Here is an 18,034-nt window from a genome sequence, read left to right as displayed (position 1 = left end):
CGCTCCCTGCGGGGCCGAGCCGCTCGGAGAGCTGCGGCGGGGTTCGCGGCGGTGCTGGCGGCGGGGCGGCGGCGTGGAGCCAACGGGGCGCATCAGGCGCTGACGCGGACGGCCGCAGGGGGGCGAGGGGGCCTGGGGGCGCGCGGTGCCTGCTGGGAGTTGTAGTCATTATGTGCGGGGCGGGGCGGGCAGGGCGGGCGGCGGCAGCAGCAGCAGGCGGCGGCGACGATGGCGGCGGGGGTGAGCTGCTGGGGGGCCGCGCTGGGCGCCGCCGTCGGCTTCCCTCTGCTCCTGCTGGTCGCGGCGCCCTACATCAGGTACGGGGCCGGGTGGGCGGCGGGTGTGTCCGTCCGTCCGTCCGCGTGTGCAGCCGCTGACGGCCGCCGCGCGGTCCCTGCCTCTCTTCTCCCCCCCGCAGGAGGTTCGTGGCGGGCGGGCGGTGCGAGTCTGCCGCCCGGCTGGACGGGAAGGCGGCGGTCATCACCGGGGCCAACACCGGCATCGGCAAGGAGACGGCCCGGGAGCTGGCGCGGAGAGGTGAGCGGCAGCCGGGGCGCGCCCGCACGGAACGCGCGGCACCGGGAAGTTTCCTCAGCACCGCCCGAGCCGCGCTTCCCCCGCGGCTGTAGCCGCAGAAGGGCGAGCTCCCGGTCCCTCCGCTGCTGGCGCTGCCCGGGCCGTGCAAACGCGCCTTGCGATGTGAGAAGCGCCCTGCGCCGCAAGCGTCTTGGGGGGAGCGGGGAAGTTCCTGGCACCGCGGCGTTCTCCTGGTCTGAAGCAGGGAAACGGCCGAGGCTCGCCGCTCTGCGTTTCGCTTACCCGCGTTTCAAGCTAATTTGGGTTAAATGCCTTCTTAGTAAGGCAGTGGACCTGCCCGTTCATAACCCGTTCAAAGTTACTCTGGCTGGAGTCCAGGTATCTTCACATGCCGCTGGCCTGGTGTCCCCAAGGCCGATACAACCCCATCACGCCACGGCGGTGATAGGCACGCCTCACCGGGGAGGAGCGGGACAGAGGCACTTCAGATGTACGTTTCCTGACCTGGAAACAAGTTTGGGCTGAACTGGAGCTAACTGCATACTAGAAAAGGCTTTGTGCTTGTCAGCTGCCCCCCTTGACTGACGGCAGCTCCGTATAGAAACAATGCATTGTTTGTAAGCGCCGTGAGCGGTCAGCCTGCGTGGCGTAGCCCTGAGCGTGCAGTGACATCTCAGCTCGTGCAGTGACATCTCAGCTCATGTTCCTGCTTTTTCTGCCTCGCAGGGGCGAGGGTGATCATCGCTTGCAGAGACACAGCAAAGGGAGAAGCTGCAGCCAGTGAAATCCGGGCTGAGACAGGGAACCCACAGGTCGTTGTGAAAAAACTGGACCTGGCTGATACTAAGTCCATCCGGGAGTTTGCTGACAACTTTCTAGCAGGTGAGGCCTCCAGGTCCTTCCTTTCAGTGAGCGTATTTTGTCGGTGACTGGTGCCTACCCTTCAGAGCTAGGGAAGGGATACAGCAGAGTGTGCCTGGGGAGCAGTATTTCCCTGCTCCGTTCCCAGAACTGCTGTTGACTTCCAGCGTGACCACGTCCATAAACGTCCATAATATTGTAGGGGTTTATAAGCGCAAGCTGAGGGTGTTGTGCAAGCGCTGCATGCTGCTGGTGTGACTCTGAAAATATCTTCCCCTTCATTATACGGATTTCATTTGCTGGATCTGGAATTGTTCTGTACTTGGAACTGCTGTATCTGGAACTGTGCAACAATCTCTGTTCTGGGCAAAGGCAGAAAGATGAGCCTCTCCTGGAGGGCAGCTCCACTCCGCTATTGTCTGCATGCCCAGGCAAGAAGGGGGTTCTGTGCTGGCGCCAGGGGCTTTTCAGCAAATGCCAAATTCCTGACCCACATAACTTCTCTGTACCACATTGGGCACTGTGGTTGGTAGCAGGGCCTGCCAGAGGCCGTGAATGGATTTGTGGTAGGACAGTTATCCTTATTTTATGGAGACAATGTGGCTGCAGTGTAGGCATGGGTGGGGATTTTTTGGCTGACTTGTGGCTGTCTGTCTTCTGTCATTGTTTCCCTATTTAATGATGTGCTTTCTGTTGCAGAGGAGAAGGAGCTCCATATCCTCATTAATAATGCTGGGGTAATGTTATGCCCTTACTCCAAGACAGCTGATGGCTTTGAGATGCACCTGGGAGTCAATCATCTTGGTAAGGGCCTGTGGAGTCATGTTTTCATTCAGTATCTGTGACAAAATGCCAGAGGGTAACTTTCCTTCCAGGTGTTCTTGTCCTTCTTTCTTGTGATGGAATGGAAGCCCAGAGGTAGAGCTCTGGAAATGAAAGCTGCTTTCCTTGGGGTTCAAGTGTCGTGAAAAAGAATAATGCAATGTATTTGCTTATCATGGACTTAATTTAAGAATCTGTAGATGTTGCCTGGGATGTTTGCAACGTATAACAGTTCCAGCTTTTTGAAGCTGAGGAGTAGAACGTAATGGCCCCAGAAAGCTTGAGTTGTTGATTCAGTGGGTGGCTTTTCCCCCGGACTGAGGAAAGCAGTAAGCTACGACGCGTAAATAAGATGTTGAAAGTACTTTGAAATTCCAGGAGGGGAACCCTTTAGAGAAAGACTTGAGTTTCCTCTCAACCCTAGGTCACTTTCTTTTAACCTTCCTGTTGCTGGAGCGTCTGAAGCAGTCGGCCCCGGCCCGCATAGTGAACGTGTCCTCACTGGGTCATCACGGAGGCCGAATCCGCTTCCATGACCTCAATGGTGAGAAGAGCTACAATCGTGGCCTCGCCTACTGTCACAGCAAGTTGGCCAACGTGCTTTTCACTCGGGAGCTGGCGAGGCGGCTGCAAGGTAAGTCCCAGAGGAGAGCGGAGCAGTCTTTTTCTTGGCTGTTGAGCTATGTGGGTGAGGAAGGTGGATTGCAGAAAGGTCTGGAAATTACCTGTGCAGAAATGAATCTGTTTGAGGCAGGGTCTCCGACAGTTCTTTGGAAGGATAGCTCCTATCTGTGGAACCAGGAAACTTGAAGCACCAATTGCCTTTACAGCAACAGGACAGGGGAGTTCAGTAGCCTGGCACAGTTGAAAGGATTTAATTTTAATTTGGAGCTTGTCAAAAACTGACTGCATCCAAGCAGATAATTGTGCTATTGTACTTGTGTCAAATTGCAGTCTGCAATGGAAACGCTAAGGCAGATGTAGCTGCTTTCAATGCTGAAGGCCTGTAAAATAGAAGCGTAGGACTAGACAGTACCTCTTAAGTCACAATATATGTCACAGCCTTGCTATTCAGTCCTTTTCATAAACTTTAGTATTTATTTTACTAAAACAAAAGCAGCGTCTTCTCTAGTAGTAGTACATTATCTAGTAGTACAGTAAGTTAAAGAAAACTAGTGCTGTCAAAGCCTGATGGGAATTGCTGCTGTTTGAGCACCCAGGCTGCTTCGCACATTCTTTTACAGAAGACATGTAAGTGACTGCAGGATTTGGAAGGGAGTGGGGAAGTGCTCCAGCAAGCAGTAACTACTAAGAATCTCACTACCTCTCTCTGTATCCGTGGCTGGACTCGTTTAAGTCACAGAATATTTGCAGGTAGAATTGAGGAGGGTGTTACCCTTTGTTTAAAGGCACTCTGACGCATGCTGTTTTCTCCTGCGCTACTTTCTTTTGCCATAGGCACTAAAGTTACAGCCAACGCTCTCCACCCTGGCTCTGTCCATACTGAGCTGGTCCGGCACTCGTTAGCAATGATGTGGCTGTGGAGGATATTCTCATTCTTCTTGAAGACTCCTTGGGAAGGAGCTCAGACCAGCGTGTACTGTGCAGTAGCAGAGGAGCTAGAATCTGTGACGGGACAGTATTTCAGGTGGGTACAAGCTGATGGAATGATGTACTGTGGAAGGAAACCTTGCTGGCTTAGAAAGCAAGCGTTACTGTTATTCTTCATTAAGAAGGGACTATGCAAGAGGCTGGTGTAACTCATGCCAGGAAGATTGAAGGTGACAAATACCAGAGCATTATCCCTTCCATACCTGTTGCAATGGATATTGTGTTAGAAGGGATCCCTGACCTGTGCAACATATCACACAGCAGCAGTTCCTTTAGTGCTCGGAATATTGCTGTACTCGAAGTGGAGGAAAGGCTGTCACATTCTTAGAGCTCTGATCACGATCTGTCGTAAACTGGGGTAAATCACTCTGCAGCAGAACTGTGTAGTTAACGAGGTCGCTTGAGTCAAGCTTGGACAGACCAGTCTGGTTCTTTCTGTTGTTTTACTCCACTGGAGCAAAAAGGGCCTGTGCTCCCAGAGAGAGGAGAGGCTTGATGGTGCTGCACAGCTAGGAGGTGAGATTTTCAGGTCCAAGTCCACATCATCCTAGAGGTGGAGACTACCCTTTGAACAGCTTCCTTCAGTTGTGTCTATCAGCTTCTCAGTGGGTATAGTGGCTGTATTTTGAAAACTTGTCCTTTTTTTCCCCACATGGATAGTATTGGAGCCTTTGCAGAGCTTTCCTCTCATGTGGTAAGTGACCAGATCAGTCTCTGTAATGACTTTGATCTTCACTTGGGAGGTTGTATATCTTAATCGCACTTAAACATATAAATAGATGTTTTATATTCTGGGAAAGACAGTCATGCAGGGAAGATTAAGTGGAGCACTTATGTACTGGAGTACAGAAAACCTTGGTGGATTTTTAAGTCATAAACGAATGTGGTGGGAAAGGAATAGCTTTAACAGTAATTCACATGCGGGCCTGGTTTTACCTTGGACTGGCCTCAAAGTCTTTCCACTTTCCAGGCAACAGAATATAAAAGATAAGTATACACATTAAAAAAGGAATCTACAAGTATTCAGGAACATCAGAGACTGGGCATCTTGGGCTGTAAAAAATCACACTAGCATGGATAGAAATCTCAGATTTCATCAGATAAAATGTCATCTGTTCTCTTAAACTTCCGTGTGATTTGCAGCATCTAGCATTACAGATGAGAACACGTGATCCCTCTTCCAGACACTGTTCTGTCTGAGTGTAGGAGCTGAGAAGAAAAGGGCTGCAGTTCAGAGGACAATGGAAAAGGGGATAATGTGAACCCATACGTGGTTATTACAGTATTAGTATTCAGATGCAGCTTTGCCTTTCATGCAGTGGCAATACAGTGGGATGAATAGGAGGGAATAAATAGTTTAGAACAAAGGGCTGTTTGAGGGGCTTTTTTGTAGTTTGCTAAAAAAGGTGTTCCTGAAGAAGCTTGGTTAACATTTATAGCCCTTTTTAGTAGTACAAAGGAGAACTTACACAGAAGAGGAAAGCATATGTAGGTTTTTGTAAAGATCAAGACAGCAGACAGGGATAGACTCACTTGCCAGTTCATGGTGCCATAGGGAGCGATTCTTCCCTAGCCAGCTGGAAAGAAAAGTTTCTCACAGTTGCTGAGCAGGAGTGCTTGCTCATTTGCTGGATAGCTTTCCCCACCCTTCCTTCAATTGGTCTTGAAGTTAAATGGGTAAAAGCACTTCCCTCACCTTACCATAGCCACTTCAGTGTGCTAATGCAGCTGAAGATCTTTGATTTTTAAAAAAAAATAATAAATAAAATGTTTCCCTTACAGTGATTGCCGGCCAGCATATGTATCTTCACGGGGTCGGGATGATGAGACAGCGAAGAAGCTCTGGAACGTGAGTTGTGAGCTCCTTGGCATCCAGTGGGACTGAGCAGCGCACACCTCAAGCGCACACCTGGCTGAGCACAGCGATGCTGCTCCTGGGAAGAGCACTGCCGAGAGAACTCAAGACAAGAATGCCGATACTTCAGCTGCCCTCACGACGGTTCTGTGGACACAATCTGATAGGAATTTCTGGAATAGCACACTTAAGGATTGAGATTAGTAAGCAACCAGTCCCCTTTTGTAGCTAAGAATTAGAGCACCAATGCAGCGAGCAACCTTTGATATCTCTCACAACAGCCAGAGGCTGTTGTTCTCTGTATTTAGACTAGAAATGGAGGTTACCATCTTAGGATTAGATCACCTGTATTGAAAGCTTGTGGTGTTTTTTTTTTTTTTTCCTCCATAGTAGTAATAGTAAAAAGGTAGGATGCTAAACTTACGTTCTCTTTGACATGGCGGAGTGCAAGTATTCAAGTTTCTGGCAGTTACATATAATGTGCTTTCAAGTACACAGAAACAGGTGCTGGCCTTTTTGTACCAAGCATTAGGTACAGATCTTAACTGGAATTAAGTACTGTTCTCCGTATTCTGTCAGAACTTGGCCTCTAGCCACTGAAATATCTTGCTCCTTGATTGCAGTAAGTTAACTGAAGGTTGGTGTATCTTTTGAGAACCCAGTTCTCAGTGCAGCTGACTGGGAGGTTAAAAGCTGCAGGAAGGCTGCAGTTGTGCATTGACAAGTTACGTTATTCAAAACAACTAACAGCTCTGCTTTGAAACACTGAACAGAGATGGTATAAGAGTTGTCACAAAAGCCTGAGCTGTGCTCTAAATGATTTACAAACCTAGGAAAAAGCAGAATTAATAAAAAAAATCAACTGAGGTGAGAAAATCATTTTTTTGAGACTTTAACATTGCTTTAACAGTAAACTACCTTGAGCTGAATAGGTGAAGCGGGGACCTATCTTAATATTATGGTCAGTGTAGTTACAGGACAAGAATAAGACTTGCACTGAAACCCCTATGTTTGTTTGTCTAGCAGTCACGGGATTTGGCTAACCACAACTGCCAGCCTGACATGGCACCATGCAGCCTGCATGTTCAGGAGGCAGCTCAGTCAATCCAGATACCCATGAGACTGCTGTCTTGGGAGTCTAATGCAAATTGCTATAATGGGACCCATAATCGGAGATTATTTCTAAAAGAGTTAAGCAGCTAGAAAACAAGTGCCACAGCTTATAAGATTATCTTCTGCTTCTGAAAAAATCCAGAAGTGTTTGGACCTGTGTATGAACATTCCTCTGAACAACTGCCAGTTTTGGAAAGCAAATGCTAATTTTATGATTAATGCTGTCTAGAAGCTATCCATGCAGATTAGTCCTGTGCTACCTCTGAGCAATACTAAATAAAGCCATCTTCTTTTTCAGCAAGAGAACATGTATCTTCCTTCAGAAATGTTGCAGCAGTTTCGTTGGTGTTGGTGACAACTGTACCTGCCCGACTAACTTAGAAAGCTGTTTGGGTTACATCTTGAAGTCCCTTTGCCTTTCTCCCAGTCACTTGACCTTTTTTCCTTCCACAACTACAATGTAGCAGTGGCATGTTATCTACCATTGCAAGCTTAGGTGGCTTTCTCTGTGCGAGTCTCCAATCTTGAAAGTGGCTTTCAGGATAAACAGAAAAAAAGTGCAGAAAGCCTGTCTAGGCCATGTATTTTTCCCTTGCAGGTCAGTGCTCTGCTTAAAGAAGTCAGATTGTGGGTAGATTCAATATAAGACATGCAACTATATATTACATAGTGTCTGTCTCTCTGTCTGACCTTGGGCAAGTCACTTATACCTTCTAGGTTGATCTGTAAAATGAGATCTTAAGCTCATTTAGCTGCCTTAAAGGGAGTGTTGTAAGAGAGAGTTACATTACCGTGCAAAGCTCTCTGAGGAGGATTACTAGTCTGTGAGAGTGCATGTATAGGCTGAACTAGCTACTGGCACGACCTCTGAAGAGGTGATATTCCAGTTGCTCTAAATATCGAGGACATCACAGCGAAGAGATTTTTGCATGACAAAACAATTCTTCCCCTTCTAGTTCATCTGCTGAGGATAGCCAAAAGCAAAATACAGATCTAGAACAGGAGTCCCAGCTACGCTGAGATAAAAAGCAAACAGAAGATATATTGAAACCTTCAGTCAGAACACTTTATTCTGTTTTTTTTTTTCCCATTGTAAACAATCCTTGGTCATTAATATAGAAAGTTTAAATGGCAGTACTCAATTCATTTCTGAAGCTCAAAAATTCAAAGCCTCCTGATAATTGCACTATTCATGACACAAGGCAGTTGGTCAGGATCAAAATTCCAGTTCCAGTGAAAGATAGATCCCTACAATTCCAGGTTAAGAACATCAAATTACAACACACACTGTATAAAGTGCATAAGGTACAGTGCAAAGAGGTCAAGGAGAAAGGCAGGTATAGAACTGACTGGTCTGCGTGACAAACTCGACTCTGTGCTCTATGCAGCTGTAAAGAACTTGAGCAGAAGTGTAGGTATTACAGGAAAGCACATCTACAGTAGAACCTCCCCCCCCTAGTTATTTAGAAGTGAGTTAAAAGTCATCAAAGAGATAGACAGTGTCACGTTTTAGGATTAGCCTAACAGCTCTAAGCTGATGGCAAGCTAGGTCAGTTTGGCCAAGAAAACAAAAGCAGCTGTCATTAGTATTGCTCACTAATGAGATTGTGCAAATCTGTGATTGGGAGATTCTGAAATCTAAATGCGGTTAGTGTCAGTGGAGCACAGCTCCTGAAACACCCAAAGGAGATAGAGCAAGTCCCTTTCAATGCTATGGAAGCCCATTCTGTCACTGCAGTGAGTTCAGGGGTAGTACAAAACAGTCTCCCTTGTTTTATGTACTAAAAGTTATATTGCAGTTATATTACACTTCAGAAATACTGTTGTTTCTTTTGAAGAAAGTAAAAAAAAAACCTAACCAATCTAACAAAAAAGTGAACTAGTTTTCCCACCTCTCATGCTGACGTACACGCTACTGGCAAACAAACTCTCGTGGCCACGTTGTGTGTTGTTTCTTTTAGAAGGTCCTACTGCTGTCTACCTTTCTTCTGCTCATTTCTCATGTCCCACTCATGGTTGCAGAGAGGCAGCTGCTTCTTTATGCATCCTTCAACACAGAAATTACACAAAGATATCTGCCCTTTCATGAAACCAATTAACCCTAAGAATTCCATTCTGTTTCTAGTCACAGTAAGCCCCATCCACACAGAAATTCTGCGCAGAAGCTACTGTCCCATTCCTTGCACTACAGAATACTGTCTTTTCACATATCCTAACACGCTCCAGAGCAAAGCCTGGCATGACTGGCATCTATACAGTATGTCCACTTAATACAAATTCAGACTAGCATTCTGTTGTACCTGTCAGGGACAGATTATATTCCTAAGAAACAAAAACAAAAAAATCCCCGTGTGATAGGAATACAGAGTGCCTGCTGAACTTTACCACAGCTCTATCTTTCCCTATTTCCTGCCATACCTGAAATTTGCTGGCATCTGCTCAGTGATAAAGCTGCATCACAACACTTTATTGGATATTACCATAGCAAAGAAAGAGGTAGGCAATTAAAAAAAAATTAAAGGATTTTCCATTTGTAGTCCCTTTGCTGGATATGCTCTTTATAAATTCATCCATCTATTAAGGATTCAATTGCCCTACGTACATCAGCCAGTGCAAGTGGTCAGCAGAAACCTGCCATGAAGAATCAGTTCATACCTTTTCAAATGAACTACAGAAGTTGAGCACACTGCACTGGGGAGACGAGGGGGAGGGAAGGTAGCAATAATTTTTTATAGAGGCTTTAAAAACAATCATCTCTGAATTTCAGTCTTTGTAAAAGAGCTCTCCAATCTTGAAAAATTTTACAGGAAACCCACAATCAAAGTTTTATACTTTAGGCTACATTGAGCTGGTGAGATTTTTCTCTCCTCTCTATACAGGTTTTCTGGATTAGAAATAAAATACATGCAATAAAGGTCAGTGCATTTCTAAAAAACACAAGTGCTCTCTTCCATAAACCTAAAATCTTCCTTGTTCAGTTTGAAAATGCCACCCTCCCACCCCCCCAGTCAAAGAAATACCCCAAAAACGCCCTGAGGTAGTCACTGTCAAAATACTGGCACTTGTAATTTAGTTCCCTTCCTTCCAACCAGAGGCACATTAGCAGCTTCCATTTGCCACCAACACAAGTCAGGAGACTTCCCTTTTACCAAGAGACTGGTGAACTGCATGCCTTTCAGGTGTCTTGAAGTCTTCCCCTTCTGCATGATGGCGAATGTCAATTACTTTCTACTGCCCTGGGCAAGGCGATTTCTCATTTTGGGCTGGTGCACGGCAAGCCACTGGGTACAGATAGCCTGCACAACGTCTTCTCCACTGTTCTCAGCCAGCTGGCGCACGTGCTGGACTAGCTGCACTGCTCTGGTCTTCTCCTGTCTCACCGAGACCAGATAGGCAGAACGCAACTTGTTGCACATCAGGTACGCTTGGATCTGAAGCAGAAAAGGCAGGCAGAACTCAATTAGAAAACTATGGCAAGCTAACACAACGAGCTTAAGCCAGGATTCACTGGAATTATCTAGCTCAGAAGCTTCTTGTACAAGGCAGTAGCAGCATGTTATAAAGCAGAGTATTGCACAGAGCAGATCCCAGTGTGAAAGATGAACAGACAAGTATTTTGCTCAGTTTGTCTCCTATGGAAACTCCTTTACAGTACCACCATGAAATCAACATTAATAATCCTACTTTGTGCATTAAGTTACCATATCCCCATGACAAAGATTAGAAAAGTCATTTTCGTGTACTGCTCTTCTATGGTTCTTCTAGAAGAGCTAATACATTTCAGTAATAAATCTTGCATAAAAGGCAGATCTAAAAGCCCATTTTTCAATCCACATAAAACACCGAGTTTGTCAGTTAGGGCAAGACAGAGAAGAGTCACAATTTTTTAGATTTTATTCCTAGTTATGGCCCTCAGGATCTATGACAGTCTGCAACTCTGAACCACAGTCTCTTCATCTAGAAACATGCATCCAGAGTTCACAGAGCATGACTCTCCGGGGGCCTGGCAGGCTGGTATTTAAGCTAACAAAAACCAAGTAGTTCAGGCCTCATTTCCTCTAAGAGGAAAAGTGTATAACAGAATTGGAGAAGTTTTATGAACTCCCAATCACAATAAAAACAATATAATCCTGAAAGAATGATAAGCTGAAATGGCCACCTTTGGGGTATCTCTGAAATACTTTTCTTCCCACTATTACAAATGCCTAGCTCTCACTCCAAGGACTGTCAATGAATCAATAAGGATAACATCAATCCACATCTTCATCTCACAGCTCTACACTCAGTCACCACAGCCTTAACCAACTCACTGATTTCTACAGTCTAGGAAGTGGCCATCAAAACCTTGACTTGGGTGAGGATGAGAGAGAAGATGCTGGAAGAGAGCACAATGCCTTCAGACCAAGACTGGGCTGTTCAGCTCCTGCTAAAGGAGTTCCTTTACTGTGCTTATACATACCTTGTTTTCATCACTGTCCATATCCTGGATCAGATTATCAAGATCCTGTATCCAAAGAAGGGAAAAGGTGTTCACATTCAGAATGACTACCGTTTGCAAACCTTTACTCCTTCAGGGACCAAACCTCTGCCTAGAAGAAGGGCTGCTGAGATCACAGCTAGATGTTTACATGACACCAACCACCACTACCATACATGCAGAAAATACAAAGTCCAATTCCTCCCATTACCACAGCTTTCTTCTACCTGCCTTGTCTGTGGGGTATCCCTAGAGAACACTATGAGGTCAATCTCTTGTCCTCTATCAAGTTCTATTAGTCAGGCTAGAGGACATCTGTTTTCTTCACAAGGGTGGAAAAGACACTGTGGTAGGTAAAGGGAATCTTAAAGTTGTTTCCAGTGGAGGCAGCAGGTCTATCTCCACATATCCTCTGCGTTAACCAGGGAAATTTCACTGAAGGGAACACCTCCCACCCCAGTCAGGAGCATTTAGCAGGTCCTGTCAGTAAAAGATTCAAACCCCGCCGTGGGTACTCATTTGGGAAGTGCAGGGTAGGCTATCATCTCCTCTCAAAGGAGCTAGCTTAAGGGAGGAAAATACACACTCCCACCTTTAAACAATGCATGCAGTACAGAGCCAGAATGTTTGAAGATACTACTAGAAGAGCAGCACAGGATGGTCTCTCTGTAGCCTGTACGGTATTTACCCACATTACTTTGAAAAGGACATGATGCAGAATAGAATTACCTCAGCAGGTATGTTCTTGAATTCATTTAGACAGTTTAAGATAATATTATCCCCATCATTTTTGGCTGCCACTCCAGACTCACTGACACACTTGAGGAGCTGCCGGATCTCACTGTACTTTTGCTGCTTCACCAGCTGCTTGGCCACTTTGCTGTACACTTCTGTAGCCTCCAGCTGGAAGTCCTAGAGGTAGGTGAACACCAGGACAACACGTTAAACATTCTCAGCAGGTTTTCTCAGAGGGACTCTACATGACTGAGACAATCTCTGCTGAGGACAAAATATCACACTCTGCTCTTAAAAAGCGAAAACTGTTTTGGTTGGTTCTGAGTTTCCAGTCACCACTGCCCAGGACTGGCTCAAAGCTTCTTTATAATCAGACCGGTAAAATTCAGTTTTGCTCAAAAACAAGGGCATTGTCACCTTTTCCTTTTCCAGGGTGACAAAAGTAAATTTTACTGCTTCTGACAGAACATCTTTCCTAGTCCCAACCCACTGCTACCTCACTTAGCAGGCTCCCATTATAATCCCGTCCAGCAGACACCGCTTGTGTACCCTGGAAAATAAGAGGTATCTGATCATGATATACCTCCCATATGAAGAAAGATAAAAGATGCAGACTGATCCTGCCATGAATAAGGCAAGAAATTAAAAAAAAAAAAAGGAAACAGAAGTGATGCTTGGCAGTTGGACTCGTTGCTCCCTTTTTACTGGGAGGTAGTGACTACTGTTGCTGTTCAGTGCTACTTTTCCCACTCCAAACAAGTGCTCTGCCTTGTACATCCTGACCCAAAGGAAGAAGCAGGGTCTGACATATGCATCAGTCACAGATGTACCAGGCAGCAGGGTCACAGATACTCCTTCACTGTGCCACCTCTGTCCAGAAAATGCCCTGATATATCCTCTCTCCCATATGGGAGGCAACTGCAACACCACACTGCACGAAGCAATATCCTTTAGCAACTCCTAACATATGGATGAGGAACACACAGAAAAGTTCGGAGGCTAATGTGCCACACTAGCTTGTAAGCACCTCAGCTCCTACCCAGGCATGAAGAGGATGAGGTCTCCAGAGACAGTTTTCAGTTATTCAGCTTTGCTCTCTCAGTTAGGAGAACAGTGCAGAGATAGTTATGTATCTGGTATATGTGCACGGCTGTCACAAACCACAGAGAGCTGCCACGTCAGAGCTCTCTACTCACATCACTGATTGTGGTTCGCCAGCACTGAGTCACTAAACAAGGTGCAAGGCAAAAGAAAAGCTCCACATAATTCATTTGTAGGAGACAATTAGTCTGGAGGTGTCCTGCTGAAGCACAATCTCCAAGTCGTCTCTACTCCAAGTCGTCTCTACTCCAAGTCGTCTCTACTCCAAGTCGTCTCTACTCCAAGTCGTCTCTACTCCAAGTCGTCTGTCTCTACTCCAAGTCGTCTGTCTCTACTCCAAGTCGTCTGTCTCTACTCCAAGTCGTCTGTCTCTACTCCAAGTCGTCTGTCTCTACTCCAAGTCGTCTGTCTCTACTCCAAGTCGTCTGTCTCTACTCCAAGTCGTCTGTCTCTACTCCAAGTCGTCTGTCTCTACTCCAAGTCGTCTGTCTCTACTCCAAGTCGTCTGTCTCTACTCCAAGTCGTCTGTCTCTACTCCAAGTCGTCTGTCTCTACTCCAAGTCGTCTGTCTCTACTCCAAGTCGTCTGTCTCTACTCCAAGTCGTCTGTCTCTACTCCAAGTCGTCTGTCTCTACTCCAAGTCGTCTGTCTCTACTCCAAGTCGTCTGTCTCTACTCCAAGTCGTCTGTCTCTACTCCAAGTCGTCTGTCTCTACTCCAAGTCGTCTGTCTCTACTCCAAGTCGTCTGTCTCTACTCCAAGTCGTCTGTCTCTACTCCAAGTCGTCTGTCTCTACTCCAAGTCGTCTGTCTCTACTCCAAGTCGTCTGTCTCTACTCCAAGTCGTCTGTCTCTACTCCAAGTCGTCTGTCTCTACTCCAAGTCGTCTGTCTCTACTCCAAGTCGTCTGTCTCTACTCCAAGTCGTCTGTCTCTACTCCAAGTCGTCTGTCTCTACTCCAAGTCGTCTGTCTCTACTCCAAGTCGTCTGTCTCTACTCCAAGTCGTCTGTCTCTACTCCAAGTCGTCTGTCTCTACTCCAAGTCGTCTGTCTCTACTCCAAGTCGTCTGTCTCTACTCCAAGTCGTCTGTCTCTACTCCAAGTCGTCTGTCTCTACTCCAAGTCGTCTGTCTCTACTCCAAGTCGTCTGTCTCTACTCCAAGTCGTCTGTCTCTACTCCAAGTCGTCTGTCTCTACTCCAAGTCGTCTGTCTCTACTCCAAGTCGTCTGTCTCTACTCCAAGTCGTCTGTCTCTACTCCAAGTCGTCTGTCTCTACTCCAAGTCGTCTGTCTCTACTCCAAGTCGTCTGTCTCTACTCCAAGTCGTCTGTCTCTACTCCAAGTCGTCTGTCTCTACTCCAAGTCGTCTGTCTCTACTCCAAGTCGTCTGTCTCTACTCCAAGTCGTCTGTCTCTACTCCAAGTCGTCTGTCTCTACTCCAAGTCGTCTGTCTCTACTCCAAGTCGTCTGTCTCTACTCCAAGTCGTCTGTCTCTACTCCAAGTCGTCTGTCTCTACTCCAAGTCGTCTGTCTCTACTCCAAGTCGTCTGTCTCTACTCCAAGTCGTCTGTCTCTACTCCAAGTCGTCTGTCTCTACTCCAAGTCGTCTGTCTCTACTCCAAGTCGTCTGTCTCTACTCCAAGTCGTCTGTCTCTACTCCAAGTCGTCTGTCTCTACTCCAAGTCGTCTGTCTCTACTCCAAGTCGTCTGTCTCTACTCCAAGTCGTCTGTCTCTACTCCAAGTCGTCTGTCTCTACTCCAAGTCTCTGTCTCTACTCCAAGTCGTCTGTCTCTACTCCAAGTCGTCTACTCCAAGTCGTCTGTCTCTACTCCAAGTCGTCTCTCTCTACTCCAAGTCGTCTCTACTCCAAGTCGTCTCGTCTCTACTCCAAGTCGTCTCTACTCCAAGTCGTCTCTACTCCAAGTCGTCTCTACTCCAAGTCGTCTCTACTCCAAGTCGTCTCTACTCCAAGTCGTCTCTACTCCAAGTCGTCTCTACTCCAAGTCGTCTCTACTCCAAGTCGTCTCTACTCCAAGTCGTCTCTACTCCAAGTCGTCTCTACTCCAAGTCGTCTCTACTCCAAGTCGTCTCTACTCCAAGTCGTCTCTACTCCAAGTCGTCTCTACTCCAAGTCGTCTCTACTCCAAGTCGTCTCTACTCCAAGTCGTCTCTACTCCAAGTCGTCTCTACTCCAAGTCGTCTCTACTCCAAGTCGTCTCTACTCCAAGTCGTCTCTACTCCAAGTCGTCTCTACTCCAAGTCGTCTCTACTCCAAGTCGTCTCTACTCCAAGTCGTCTCTACTCCAAGTCGTCTCTACTCCAAGTCGTCTCTACTCCAAGTCGTCTCTACTCCAAGTCGTCTCTACTCCAAGTCGTCTCTACTCCAAGTCGTCTCTACTCCAAGTCGTCTCTACTCCAAGTCGTCTCTACTCCAAGTCGTCTCTACTCCAAGTCGTCTCTACTCCAAGTCGTCTCTACTCCAAGTCGTCTCTACTCCAAGTCGTCTCTACTCCAAGTCGTCTCTACTCCAAGTCGTCTCTACTCCAAGTCGTCTCTACTCCAAGTCGTCTCTACTCCAAGTCGTCTCTACTCCAAGTCGTCTCTACTCCAAGTCGTCTCTACTCCAAGTCGTCTCTACTCCAAGTCGTCTCTACTCCAAGTCGTCTCTACTCCAAGTCGTCTCTACTCCAAGTCGTCTCTACTCCAAGTCGTCTCTACTCCAAGTCGTCTCTACTCCAAGTCGTCTCTACTCCAAGTCGTCTCTACTCCAAGTCGTCTCTACTCCAAGTCGTCTCTACTCCAAGTCGTCTCTACTCCAAGTCGTCTCTACTCCAAGTCGTCTCTACTCCAAGTCGTCTCTACTCCAAGTCGTCTCTACTCCAAGTCGTCTCTACTCCAAGTCGTCTCTACTCCAAGTCGTCTCTACTCCAAGTCGTCTCTACTCCAAGTCGTCTCTACTCCAAGTCGTCTCTACTCCAAGTCGTCTCTACTCCAAGTCGTCTCTACTCCAAGTCGTCTCTACTCCAAGTCTCCAAGTCGTCTCTACTCCAAGCGTCTCTACTCCAAGTCGTCTCTACTCCAAGTCGTCTCTACTCCAAGTCGTCTCTACTCCAAGTCGTCTCTACTCCAAGTCGTCTCTACTCCAAGTCGTCTCTACTCCAAGTCGTCTCTACTCCAAGTCGTCTCTAGTCGTCTCTACTCCAAGTCGTCTCTACTCCAAGTCGTCTCTACTCCAAGTCGTCTCTACTCCAAGTCGTCTCTACTCCAAGTCGTCTCTACTCCAAGTCGTCTCTACTCCAAGTCGTCTCTACTCCAAGTCGTCTCTACTCCAAGTCGTCTCTACTCCAAGTCGTCTCTACTCCAAGTCGTCTCTACTCCAAGTCGTCTCTACTCCAAGTCGTCTCTACTCCAAGTCGTCTCTACTCCAAGTCGTCTCTACTCCAAGTCGTCTCTACTCCAAGTCGTCTCTACTCCAAGTCGTCTCTACTCCAAGTCGTCTCTACTCCAAGTCGTCTCTACTCCAAGTCGTCTCTACTCCAAGTCGTCTCTACTCCAAGTCGTCTCTACTCCAAGTCGTCTCTACTCCAAGTCGTCTACTAAGTCTCTCTACTCCAAGTCGTCTCTACTCCAAGTCGTCTCTACTCCAAGTCGTCTCTACTCCAAGTCGTCTCTACTCCAAGTCGTCTCTACTCCAAGTCGTCTCTACTCCAAGTCGTCTCTACTCCAAGTCGTCTCTACTCCAAGTCGTCTCTACTCCAAGTCGTCTCTACTCCAAGTCGTCTCTACTCCAAGTCGTCTCTACTCCAAGTCGTCTCTACTCCAAGTCGTCTCTACTCCAAGTCGTCTCTACTCCAAGTCGTCTCTACTCCAAGTCGTCTCTACTCCAAGTCGTCTCTACTCCAAGTCGTCTCTACTCCAAGTCGTCTCTACTCCAAGTCGTCTCTACTCCAAGTCGTCTCTACTCCAAGTCGTCTCTACTCCAAGTCGTCTCTACTCCAAGTCGTCTCTACTCCAAGTCGTCTCTACTCCAAGTCGTCTCTACTCCAAGTCGTCTCTACTCCAAGTCGTCTCTACTCCAAGTCGTCTCTACTCCAAGTCGTCTCTACTCCAAGTCGTCTCTACTCCAAGTCGTCTCTACTCCAAGTCGTCTCTACTCCAAGTCGTCTCTACTCCAAGTCGTCTCTACTCCAAGTCGTCTCTACTCCAAGTCGTCTCTACTCCAAGTCGTCTCTACTCCAAGTCGTCTCTACTCCAAGTCGTCTCTACTCCAAGTCGTCTCTACTCCAAGTCGTCTCTACTCCAAGTCGTCTCTACTCCAAGTCGTCTCTACTCCAAGTCGTCTCTACTCCAAGTCGTCTCTACTCCAAGTCGTCTCTACTCCAAGTCGTCTCTACTCCAAGTCGTCTCTACTCCAAGTCGTCTCTACTCCAAGTCGTCTCTACTCCAAGTCGTCTCTACTCCAAGTCGTCTCTACTCCAAGTCGTCTCTACTCCAAGTCGTCTCTACTCCAAGTCGTCTCTACTCCAAGTCGTCTCTACTCCAAGTCGTCTCTACTCCAAGTCGTCTCTACTCCAAGTCGTCTCTACTCCAAGTCGTCTCTACTCCAAGTCGTCTCTACTCCAAGTCGTCTCTACTCCAAGTCGTCTCTACTCCAAGTCGTCTCTACTCCAAGTCGTCTCTACTCCAAGTCGTCTCTACTCCAAGTCGTCTCTACTCCAAGTCGTCTCTACTCCAAGTCGTCTCTACTCCAAGTCGTCTCTACTCCAAGTCGTCTCTACTCCAAGTCGTCTCTACTCCAAGTCGTCTCTACTCCAAGTCGTCTCTACTCCAAGTCGTCTCTACTCCAAGTCGTCTCTACTCCAAGTCGTCTCTACTCCAAGTCGTCTCTACTCCAAGTCGTCTCTACTCCAAGTCGTCTCTACT

The 18,034-nt window shown here is 47.0% G+C and overlaps 2 protein-coding genes across 7 annotated transcripts in view; one reads left to right on the top strand and one right to left on the bottom strand.

The window, feature by feature from the left end:
- Positions 1 to 157: 157 nt before the first annotated feature.
- LOC106031772 (retinol dehydrogenase 12-like) lies at positions 158 to 7,096 on the top strand. The gene is made up of 7 exons (XM_048065225.2): positions 158 to 317; positions 419 to 537; positions 1,264 to 1,419; positions 2,098 to 2,202; positions 2,645 to 2,854; positions 3,679 to 3,868; positions 5,614 to 7,096. The coding sequence occupies exons 1-7, from the start codon at positions 229 to 231 to the stop codon at positions 5,714 to 5,716; spliced, it is 972 nt and encodes a 323-aa protein (XP_047921182.1). The 5' UTR covers positions 158 to 228; the 3' UTR covers positions 5,717 to 7,096.
- Positions 7,097 to 7,250: 154 nt separating this feature from the next.
- The window catches only part of ZFYVE26 (zinc finger FYVE-type containing 26), a 59,580-nt gene continuing 48,796 nt past the window's right edge, over positions 7,251 to 18,034 (bottom strand). For all 6 annotated transcript variants that reach the window (XM_066997690.1, XM_066997691.1, XM_066997693.1 and 3 more), the window contains 3 exons: positions 12,006 to 12,188; positions 11,259 to 11,303; positions 7,251 to 10,230 (listed from right to left, as the gene is read on the bottom strand). In XM_066997690.1, the coding sequence (XP_066853791.1) occupies positions 10,021 to 10,230; positions 11,259 to 11,303; positions 12,006 to 12,188 (438 nt within the window). In that variant the 3' untranslated portion in view covers positions 7,251 to 10,020. The remainder of the gene's footprint in view (positions 10,231 to 11,258; positions 11,304 to 12,005; positions 12,189 to 18,034) is intronic.

This window comes from Anser cygnoides, chromosome 5 (assembly GCF_040182565.1).
Source record: "Anser cygnoides isolate HZ-2024a breed goose chromosome 5, Taihu_goose_T2T_genome, whole genome shotgun sequence".
NCBI lineage: Eukaryota > Metazoa > Chordata > Aves > Anseriformes > Anatidae > Anser > Anser cygnoides.
Note: the sequence above shows the minus strand (reverse complement) of the source record. Positions and strands in the feature narration are given on the sequence as shown.

Excerpts from the sequence above, each read along its gene's own strand:
- LOC106031772 (XM_048065225.2), top strand. The coding sequence starts at position 229 with ATGGCGGCGGGGGTGAGCTGCTGGGGGGCCGCGCTGGGCGCCGCCGTC. Across the intron at positions 538-1,263 it reads CCGGGAGCTGGCGCGGAGAG|GGGCGAGGGTGATCATCGCT; the intron begins GTGAGCGGCAGC and ends TCTGCCTCGCAG. Across the intron at positions 3,869-5,613 it reads GTGACGGGACAGTATTTCAG|TGATTGCCGGCCAGCATATG; the intron begins GTGGGTACAAGC and ends TTTCCCTTACAG.